The sequence below is a fragment of the Oratosquilla oratoria genome, chromosome 29, assembly GCF_046742065.1.
Source record: "Oratosquilla oratoria isolate Oo_2021 chromosome 29, ASM4674206v1, whole genome shotgun sequence".
Lineage (NCBI taxonomy): Eukaryota > Metazoa > Arthropoda > Malacostraca > Stomatopoda > Squillidae > Oratosquilla > Oratosquilla oratoria.
In genome coordinates this window covers 25136613-25148058 of record NC_134805.1, presented here as the reverse complement: position 1 = coordinate 25148058, position 11446 = coordinate 25136613, and the positions used below count along the sequence as shown (strand labels likewise).

Below are 11446 nucleotides of genomic sequence, written 5' to 3'. Positions count from 1 at the left end.
CAGAGAGAGGAGAGAGACAGAGGAGGGATGGAAGAGAGAGAGAGAGAGGGAGAGGGAGAGGGAGAGGGAGGGAGGGGGAAACAAAAAATGGAGAAAAAAGAGAGGGAGAGGGGAGAAAAAGAGATAATGAAGCGGGAGAAAGAGAGAAAGGGATAGAGGAGAAAAAGAGAGGGTGGAAGGGGGAGAAAGAGGGAAGGAGGGGTAAAGAGAGGGACGGGGCGGGGAGAATGAAAGAGAGGAAGGGGGAAGAATGAGAGGGAGGGGAGGGGGGGAGCATTATGTCTCATTGGACGACGTAAAATGAATAGTTAAGGACAAATGATCACATCCCAGTCTCAGCAGGGTACAATGTCACGGCGCTGCCTGCTGGTAATTTTAGTAACTAAAATGTTTTCACGCGTTCCTCTGTCGTGTTACTGCATAGTAAACTTACGAGCAATCCAACTGTATTATCTTGTATTTTCCTCCGGACTTAGGAGTGTGGCTAATAGAGATTACACACGCAGTCCACGTTGGCTTGTCTCAGGTTCATGTGTTGGCAAATGTGCGCTTAATGAGGAGAATGTCACTGAATTTTGGCGAGGTGAAGTGAGAGTATTTATAGGATTGAGACAAATCTTTACGTATCTTGAAGTTTTTTTTTCTAATGGCATCGATCTCGCATTAAGATTACTGTGTTTGCACGAGGAAATGGCTAAATTATATTGAAAAAAAAAACAACCGACTAATTGCAGTCGACCATGCGAATGAATCGAGCTGCACCAGAATGTATCGGTCAAGGGAAGGAGTCAGAAAGTATCGTTTGTAATGAATGGAACGCATTTGGTAAATTACATTAAGATTTAAGCAATATTCATTGGCTGCTAGCACAGTCGTTTTTCTGTGCAATCGGAATCTTACGATAATGAAAAGATCCCCTTAAAGAAAAAAAAGAAGAAAAAAAGAGAGAATTTGGAAAGTGACGTTATGAACATTGTTAACATTTTCACTGTGGTTCATTGTTCAAAGCAGCTTCTGCTATGAAGCAACACAGAATTGTAAAAGAAAAAAAAAAAATTGGTAGAAAAGAGCATCGCAGCAAATGTCATTGAGCTTACGACATTCAATTAAGAGATTCCCCCCTCCCCCCCAAAAAAACAAACAAACTCATGACATTCAATGAAGAAAAAAAAAAAAAAGTCTGAGTGGTGTAATCCCCACGTTGATAACATGGTGCAAGGCGGCCGGGCCGGGACCGTATCACCGTTGGTGTTTGACACCACGGGAGTTGATCCATTTTTCACCAGTTGAGCGAAATGATGGCGTGGGTGGGTGAGGGGAGTGATGTGAGGGGGGAAGGGGAATGGTGTGTGTAAGTGGGGGGGAGTTTAGGGATGGGGGGAGAATTTGAGGATGGGGGTGGGGGTGCCACATTACACAGGAAAAGCCTCGCAAGATAACCGGTTATTACTGGCCGCTGCTGTCCACTCGACCTGATTTATGGTCGACCCAAGCATTTCAGAAGAGAATATTCAGATTTTTGGGGAGAGAGCGAATGCATACATGATCGTAGTTCGTCATGTAGTAGCAAAAGTATTACCCGTTAACGCTATCATTACTGGTACTACCTTGTAACCCCAAGATTCTTGTGTAACTTTCGCTTGGACTGTTGGGGCGAGTAATTAAGTCATTGCAAGGAATCGGAGAGGAGTGCGGGATTCGAGCCCATAAATGAAGCCTCATTGACTTGGGACTAGTTTAGTAGCCTCTAGTACTAGCTACTTATAAACTACTCCTCTACTTGCCCAATGTCCACGGAAAGCTAGTAAACTTGTTTCCAATCTATTCTAGGGTGAACGCTTACTTGCCGGGCTAGTTAACTTGCAACTAGCACTAGCGGCTACTAAACTAGCCCCGTGTCAACGAGGCTTAAGCAAATGCGAGATGAGCACGCTTCTGATGACGTCACCAGCGTACCTGGCGCTACCCAGAGGAGAACCTTCAAAGGCGACCAAGGGCCTTTTGCGATCCTCGACGGCCGCGAACTCCGACGGAGTCTTTGGGGAAAAAAAAAAAAAAAAAAAAAACCTTGCTGGTCGAACGACCGCCACCCCTGAGCAATTTGCGTAATAATTGCCTAATTAGTTCTTAATTAGTTCCGCGCCAGAAAAGTCTAAATCTCGGCAATAAGTAAAGCTGGGAGAGATGCTCTCGGGACCCATTTTGAAGACCTACCTGACAAAGACTTCCACGAACTGAAGAAGCTCTCAAGACCTGCCTGACGGAAGCTTTCCCGAACTGAAGAAGCTCTGAATACCTACCTGACGGGGACTACCTCGAACTGAAGAAGCTCTCAGGACTTACCTGACGGAGGCTTCCCGAACTGAAGAAACTTTCAAGACCTACCTGACACGGAGGCTTTCCGAATTGAAGAAGCTCTTTGGACCTACCGGACGGAGATTATCCCGAACTGAAGAAGCTCTCAAAACCTACCTGACGGAGGCTTCCCGAACTGAAGAAACTTTCAAGACCTACCTGACACGGAGGCTTTCCGAATTGAAGAAGCTCTTTGGACCTACTGGACGGAGACTATCCCGAACTGAAGAAGCTCTCAAGACCTACCTGACGGAGGCTTCCCGAACTGAAGAAACTTTCAATACCTACCTGACACGGAGGCTTTCCGCATTGAAGAAGCTCTCTGGACCTATTGGACGGAGACTATCCCGAACTGAAGAAGCTCTCAAGACCTACCTGACGGAGGCTTCCCGAACTGAAGAAACTTTCAAGACCTACCTGACATGGAGGCTTTCCGAATTGAAGAAACTCTTTGGACCTACCGGACGGAGACTATCCCGAACTGAAGAAGCTCTCAAAACCTACTTGACGGAGGCTTCCCGAACTGAAGAAACTTTCAAGACCTACCTGACACGGAGGCTTTCCGAATTGAAGAAGCTCTTTGGACCTACCGGACGGAGACTATCCCGAACTGAAGAAGCTCTCAAAACCTACCTGACGGAGGCTTCCCGAACTGAAGAAACTTTCAAGACCTACCGGACGGAAGCTTCCCTAAACTGAAAAAGCTTTCCCCGCAGGGTTCATGAAACGTAAGTAATACGCGTAGAACATGGAACAAAGTGACCAATAAACGTTTCTAAAACTCTGAACCAGGTGAAAGGGGTGGGGGTGGGGGGTGATGTTTCTCTCACTTCAATAAAATCGCCTGGCGGCAGACAGGATAAAAGGAAAAGCGCAATCAGGCACGGGAGGGATGAGTTACAAGAAAAGGCCAAGTTGTATAATACCAATTTTTCCCAATTCTACGAGAAATCTAAAAAAAAAAAAAAAAAAAAAAAAAAAAAAAAAAATCGATGAGTCTGGAGTGTCTACCGGGAAAGAAGCACTTTTGGGGATATGTTGGTATCATTCTATGTGAGAAGGTCTTTTGAGGAGTTCGGGAAGAAATTTTCGAGTGATAAGAAAGATGACAACCACACTGACGACGATGATGTCGAAGTCAGCACTAAGAATTTCACACTGTCATGTTAGGCGTTTTCTGTACACTAAAAGGCGTATTTTTTCCATATCCTTTTATTTTTTACCTAAATCTATTCATAACAAAAGCCATAGGAATAGGCGCAAAGCTGGTGCTTGTTGTACGTTAAAAAAAAAAAAAAAAATCGAAGAACATTCTAAATTTGAGATTCTCATTATGCTTGGTCGTAGTCGTTAAACTAGGAAATTGGTTACCTTCTAAGGAAACGTTCTATACTTCAGTTAACTTTCAAGAAAACTCAAAGTTTGTACGTTGAGGAGTGAATTCAAGGTCTTGTAAAAAGAAAAAAATACTTGCTATAACTGTCAATTAGTCAGGAAGTTTCCTTGTTACCAACATGATATTGTCACGTGATTGATCAAATTGGCAATCATATGATTCGTACATCATACTCATGCGATCCATACATTATACTTAGTGCAAACATATATATTCTTTTTTTTTCAAAAACCCAAAACAAATTAATCTGGATAGGATCAGCCCCAAGCTCACCCTAGGGGTGCCACGGAAGTTAATAAAATAGCGTGGTGGCAACTCGAATGAAAAGGAAAGGAACCACCCGGTACGTAAGGCCGCGGGCTGAGTCGGTACAGCGGAGATGAATGTAAATGGCTTAGTGACATTTGGAATAAAAGAATAACCAGCATTTCTATCCATGTGTGTGTGTGTGTGTGTGTGTGTGTGTGTGTGTGTGTGTGTGTGTGTGTGTGTGTGTGTGTGTTTGTATTTACCTGGTTGTATCTTACGGGAAGGGGAGCTACGCTCGTGAGGTACCGTTTCTGTATCTCGCCATGTCTAATTTGTTCTTAAATTCGTGTATGATTTTTCCACACACTCTTGTGTGTGTGTGTGTGTGTGTGTGTGTGTGTGTGTATGTGTGTGTTTGTGTACAAGTGAATGCAATTACCCATGCTTGAGTGCGCGCGTGCGTGTGATATGGTATATTAATTATAAACGTATCCTGTTAGTATTGCTGTTGCTACTAATTATGAATTAGGTCTAATGCCATGTAATGATATAATCATGAACACGGATATCACAATTAACAAACGGAGCGTTTATCAATAGTGAAAATATTGTTACTCTTATTTTCATACCAGCACATATAATTCTTTTTTTATTTTTTGTAATCGCAACTCGTAGCTCTTGTTTTATTGGTCATGTCTCTTTAAATGGCTGTATACTTTTTCTGTACTCATTTGTTACATAATTAATGTAATTCTTATTTATATTTTTTGTAATAAGAAAGAAGAGGTGGATGGCATGAACCTGAGGTGAAGACCGAGAATGAGGTAAATGGATGGGGTAAAAGGGCGCGTTGAATGTAAGATGAATGCCTGTCGAGCAAGGAAGAGAGAGAGAGAGAGAGAGAGAGTAAAGGATAAGAGTGAATGGAAAGTGTGTATAATTAGATGAAGGAATGATGCGACCGAATGAGGGGTGAGGGGGTTACCATATACTGAAGCGGTGGGGATAAACCAGGCCCTGCCGTGGTCGTGTCCCGTTGTTGCATCACTGACCTGAACAGGAACGGGAGATGATTGGGTATTGGATGGGTTTAGGGTATCTTTAACTTCACCACCCCTTGATATGGATTTGAGCTGAACAAGTTTAGGTTTAAGAAGGAAATACACAAGTGCTGGTTTACCTACGGAGTGGTTAACGAATGTAAAAGGCTTAGTAACCATGTAATAAGAGCTGAAACGATTGGTTGTTTTAAGAGTAGATTAGATAACTTTATGGATAGGAATGAAAGGTGGTAAAGGACATGGAACTACCTAATGTAGGTCTTAGGGTCTTTTGTAGTCTCCAATTTTATGTTCTTATAAGGTGAAGAAGGCCCGTTTGCATGTGTACATATATAGTCAAGAAGTGAAGAAGGCCCGTTTGCATGTATACATACAGTATATAGTCAAGAATTTACATTTTGAAATTTTGCTTCTACAACTGCAGTACATTATCAGAAACACTTAATACAACTCAAAGATTCAAACTCCAGTTATGTAAACAGCTGGCGAGAGCTTTTGATGCCAGTGTATTTATCTTTGCACTTACGTATGATCTATTTCCATTCTCTGATTCCTTTTTGGGCCACATAAGGTATACTGTATACATCTTGACAACTTTTCGAAACCTTTCTAATCCTCTTGTGACCACTGTAAGAGGGATTCGTCAGCGAGATTTGGAATCCGATTCTTCTCAAGAGAAAGCAATGCGTTCTGGTTTACTTGTTAGGTTCCTGGAATCTATTGCTTCTTGTCAGATCCTCCGAAGACATAAAGATTTACTTTCGTCACTTTTTAACACTTTTATGCAATGGGGGGACGGAGAGGGGGTGTCGCCGATTTAATGAAGCGGCCTTGCTGTGGATGTGCTGTGTCTTGCGACACTGCTTCTGACCCAGGGCAGTGGATAAGGTGCAGGGATGACCCGTCATCCAGAAGGTGCTAAGATAAGAGGGAGGGTGGAGGGGTGTGGAGTGTATTCAGGGATGGAATGGGTGGAAATGATTTTATGCCTTTTCCTTTTTGGCTACCTCCCCTGTAAGGGGGAAAAAGCCTTGGTATATGTATGTAAGAGCACAGATACACTTAAAGGAGTTATCACACTGGGCTTCCACTGGCTTCACCAGCATCGACAGTTGTGAGTTCGTAAGTTATAACGACTTCGGTTTACAACATTTCAATTTTTTTTTGTTCAAATTTCCAAATTTCAAATTTTCTTTCCGTCATATAGAGCAAAGCTGAACGATGAACAAAGAGATTGTGAACCTAGACGAATGTTAGAAATACTTTTTAAAAGATCTTGGAGAAACCTAGATTTCTGTAGGCGAAGTCATATTCTAGTCTTTCAAATGGGGGTTGGAGGTAGGACGTGGGAGATACATAGCCCAGTGTGATGGCCCTATTGGGTTAACAAAAACGTGACATATTCCAAAATAGGATACGTTAGCTTAGGTTATGTTATTTTTAGGGTCTTTAAATGTTCGACAGCTATAATATTACACAAGACTGAAGAATTTTAAGAAAAAAAAACAAAAACAAAAAACAGCATTACCAATGGTGCCTGGAGACGGTTTCTGCAATTTTTGTAATCTAGCCATAGGAGTTCAACATTTCTCGTAATCTAATCAAAGGAAGAACGACAAGCTATTTTCTCCACCATTTCCCAGAAGTAATGATCCTGAGTTCTTTGCCATTCGAGCTTGTGAATAATATGTCTTTCAAAAAAGCGAGTCTTTGAGGTCTCGCGTGCTGCGACAATAATCATTTTAATTCCAAAAACGACTGTCCTCTAGTAGCACGTGCCCCACCAAAATTGAATTTCGAAAATGACCCCGTTTGGCAACTGAGACGAGAGATAAAGCTGTTAAGAGGACAAAGAGATTCCGGGCCTCAAAGACGCGCGTCTTGTGGAGGACGAGGTGAGGTGAGGTGGGACTTCTTCCTCGAAGAAACGTCGCCTCCGCTTCCGCGGACTCGTCGGACCCCGAGAAGGAGACCCACAGAGCAATGGTCTCTTTTGGTGGCGAGGAAAGTGGGCCCCGATAAGAGAAGACCCCGTCTGCCACCCGACTGGAGAAACAGGCGAAAGGGGACAGGAAGACGAAAAGAAGAGGCGGAGGAAGGTCGGCAGGTCTTAAAGGGGTGGTGGCCTTCTGTCTTCGGTCCTGGGCGGACTCCTAGGGTGGTGGTAAAAGGGCGGGCGGACGGGCGGATGATGATGATGATGATGATGATGATGATGATGATGATGATGATGGTACTGGTTCTTTGCCACTTCCTCCTCCTCCTCCTCCTTCTCCTCCTCCTCCTCCTCCTCCTCCTCCTCCTCCTCCTCCTTCTCCTCCTCCTCCTCCTCCTCCTCCTCCTCCTCCTCCTCCTCCTTTGTCGCCATTTTCATCTCTGCTCTGCTCTGGTCTTCATTTTTTGGAGCGATCTTTTTTTAATTTCCTCCTTTGGCTATCTTCCTCCTCTTTCTCTCCTTTCCTACCTAGAGAGGAGGGGCCGTGGAGATGATAAAGTTGTTTGGTGGCAGCCACACTCAAAGGAAAAGTATCACCGGGCATGTATGGGGTTAAAGGATTTATCGGGAATGGAATGGAGAAAAAAAGTAGTGGGATAACAAGTAAGAGGAGGAAGAGGAGGAAGAGGAGGAAGAAGAGGAGTGGAAAGAAGAGGAAGAAGGGAAAAATAGGAAAAGAAGGAGGGGAGGAGGAGGAAGAGGAGGAGAAAGAGGAGGAAGAAGAGGAGGAGGAGAAAGAATAGGAAAATGAGGGGGGAGGAGGAGGAAGAAGAGGATTAAAAAGAGGAAAAAGAGGAAGAGGAAGAGGAGAAGGAGGAATAGGAGAAGGAGGAAGAAGAAGAAGAAGAAGAAGAGGAGGAGGAGGAGGAGGAGGAAGCGGAGGAAGAATAGGGGTAGGAGGAAGAGGAAGCAGAAGAGGAGGAGGAGGAGGAAGCGGAGGAAGAATAGGGGTAGGAGGAAGAGGAAGCAGAAGAGGAGGAGGAGGAGGAGAAGGAGGAAGAGGAGAAAGAGAAGAAAGATGAGGAAGAGAAGGAGGAGGAGGTGTGTGGATGGGAGAAAGAGTGGGAGAATGGGCGAAGGCCGGTGGGGGAGGAATTAAACCTGGGAGTTTTCTCGAGGAGGAGGAGGAAGAGGAGGAGGAAGAGGAAGAGGAGGAGGAGGAGAAGGAGGAGGAGAGGGGAGGGGAGAGAAGAAGGAAGAGGGATAGGGAAGATCATTCTTGTGTTTTAGTTCTGTCCGAGGCTACGAAGGGCGAGGAAATGGGGCACGCACGTACATGCGCACATGATTCACACACACACGTGTGTGTGTGTGTGTGTGTGTGTGTGTGTGTGTGTGTGTGTGTGTGTGTGTGTGTGTGTGTGTGTGTGTGTGTGTGTGTGTGTGCGTGTGGATGTGTGTGAATGTGTGCCACACATACGGAACTTGGAAAAAAAATAAATAAAAAAATTAACAAAGAAAAAATATATATATTTTTAATTCCCCCCACTCCCACTCTCCCAAATTGACCTCTCCCCCTCCCATCCTTTCTCCCTCTTGTGCTCAACTCTCGGATGCTCTGGTCAGTGCTCACCTCATCTGGAAGTTGTGCATGCGCGTGACGTCATCGTATTTGTGGTAGGTCGCCTGGAAGAGGAGGAGGGACTCGACCCATTCGATCTGGACCGTGATTTCCTTGCGATCTTCCAAGTAGGTGCTCGAACATTCCTTGATCTGGAAACAGAAACACAAGACGTTTAAGAGACAAAAGTACTTTTTTCGACAACTGGGGGATATGGAGAACATAGAGAGGTTTTAGACCAGTGGTTCCCAAACTGTGGGTAAATTACCCCCCGGGGGGGTGGAGGTAACAATTTTTCTGGGGTAATGGAGGGGTAACAAAAAAAAAAAAAAAATTAAATCAAGAAAACATTACGATACCAGGCATTAGAGTTAATGTTAACTTTGTATAGTTGTAAAACTTAAAAAAAAAAAAGTTTGGGAACCACTGTTTCAGACGCTTCGTAGCTGGTTGGACATTCCTTGATCTGGAAACAGAAACACACAAGACGTTTAAGAGACAGAAAAGTACTTTTTTTCGACAGCTGGGCGATATGGAGAACATAGACAGGTTTTAGACGTTTCGTAGCTGCTTGGACAATCCTTGATCTGGAAACAGAAACACGAGACGCTTAAGAGACAGAAAAGTACTTTTTTTCGACAGCTGGGCGATATGGAGAACATAGACAGGTTTTAAAAGTTTCGTAGCTTCGCGGAAACAATCCTTGATCTGAGAAAAAATGCGATCAAAGAACAGAGAAGGAATTCTCTCGACAACTGGGCGTTTGTAAAGAACGTAAGATAGGTTTTGAATGTTTTTCAAGATCCTAGCAGGACCTTGTACACGTAATTGTATTTGATAATAGAGTGATCTTAATATTGATCTGAAAAAGAGTAATAAAGATAGAAGTAGAATTTTCACCATTGGAGTATTCATGGGATTTTTATTTAAGCATCGTAACACATCTACAAACAAATAATATGTATTTGACAAAACATCGTACTAATTCACAAAAAAAAAAAGACTGAACATGAAATCATAATGTTCAAACTATAACTCTATTGTCAAACTATTCACGTCCTATAGCAGAACCAAGATAATGATCTGAGATCATGCCTAGACTATAGGAACTTGGGACATAAGAACATAGGAATGGAGGAGAGTGTAAGAGACCATAAGGCCTAGACTAGACAGCGCCATGTCCACTACCACCTTTCATCCCCATCCATAAAGATTTCAAACCTTTTCTTAAAATAACCGATAGTTTCAGCGCTCACTACTTAGTCACTAAGTTTCATTCAGTAAATACTCTATTGGTAAACCAGCTCTTGCCTATTTCATGTGTGTATGATTATATATATATATATATATATATATATATATTATATATATATATATATATATATATGTATATTATATATATATATATATATATATATATATATACATATATATTAGGGTGTTTCACAGTTATAGGGGTAAAAATTCAAATTCAACTGAGAATTATGAGCAACCTTTTATTTTGTTCCTTTTAACTAAAAAATCAAATGAGAAAAATTTGTAAGAGCATCGGCCAATGGTATCATGTCGCGCAATTCATTTCAAGTTTTTCATGAGGCAGGATTTGGTCCGACGGGGGAATTCCCTGCGGTGGGCTTCGACTACCTGAAGAAGGAACTGAAGTTGTTCTTCTGCCTTGGTCCTTCCACTCTTCGTGAATTCCTGGACCAGAGCCGCCCCACGCTCCGCTGTATCGTTGGTCACAACCAGCCCCTCAACTCGTTGCAGACCAGCTTGATAGGAAGGGTTATCTTTCCAATTTGCCGGGTCCTCGTCAAAAAAACTTGTGTCGATGTTCATGAGTTCAAAGAATCTCTTGGTATTTTTAGTTGCAAAGGAGGCCACAGTCTTGTCTTTCATTCCATTAGGAAGAGTCCTAAGACGGGGAGAAGTCTCTTCGGATCCGTAAACTGCCTTTATGTTTGCGACGAACAACTCCTTCTCCTGAAGAGACAGTTCTTCATCAAAGAGTGCCATACCAACGTTAATCTCAGACAGATACCAGAGATGGCGTGCCAGCGTCTTCGTCCCTCTACCTTCCTGACGATCTCGTTGTCTTCCTCTTCCAGAGCGTTAAAAATGGCGATGTCATGACGGGGAGCACTGACGGCTGAACGTGCCAAGAACCAGGCACGAACGTAATGCTTGGCAAGAAAAATGCAGAAGTCACTCAAATTCTCCAGAATGCCCGATCGTGCTACACGGGAGGACGAGGGTCTTTGTTGTCGATGCTGAGAGAACTGGGGAAGGAAGATCCACATCTTCAAGCCATATATGGCCCGCGCCATCCATCGTGCTCGATGAACAGCCCCGGGTTTTCGAAAAGTGATGCTTTGGCAGCCATGTGGCACCCCTCCAAGAAAGACAATGACCAACTCAAGGAGCTCTCTGTAGTCGTCGCGCGGATGATTAAAGTGTAGCTGATTTTGGCAGAAATTGAGGACATCACTGTTGTACAAGACAGGAGTGAACACGTTTTTCCTCCATGAGTTCTATATAGGTACTGACTTCTGTCGCTCTGCGAGATAAAGGAACACCATCTAGTCGATTACATAACATGGTGTAGTCAACAAACATGCCATTCATGATGTAAGATCTTGGGGTATTGCATTCATAAATATTATTGTATTTAATAATTCGTTCTAGGAGTGATATACTTCTATATGTATTAATGAATGTTTGAGATTTAGATAAATAATGATAAATACGTACCCTTAAAATGTTGTGTGCACTTCACAGAGATGAACAACTCACTGTTGTACAAGACAGGAGTAAACACGTTATGCCTC

At 43.2% G+C, this 11446-nt stretch overlaps 1 protein-coding gene across 1 annotated transcript in view; it reads right to left on the bottom strand.

Annotated features, from left to right (window-relative positions):
- LOC143040547 (uncharacterized) overlaps positions 1–10634 on the bottom strand; it is a 25758-nt gene extending 15124 nt beyond the window's left edge. The window contains exons 1-2 of the mRNA XM_076211627.1: positions 10263–10634; positions 8631–8770 (exon numbers count right to left, since the gene is read on the bottom strand). Of these exons, the coding sequence (XP_076067742.1) occupies positions 8631–8770; positions 10263–10634 (512 nt within the window). The remainder of the gene's footprint in view (positions 1–8630; positions 8771–10262) is intronic.
- Between the last annotated feature and the right edge of the window lie 812 nt (positions 10635–11446).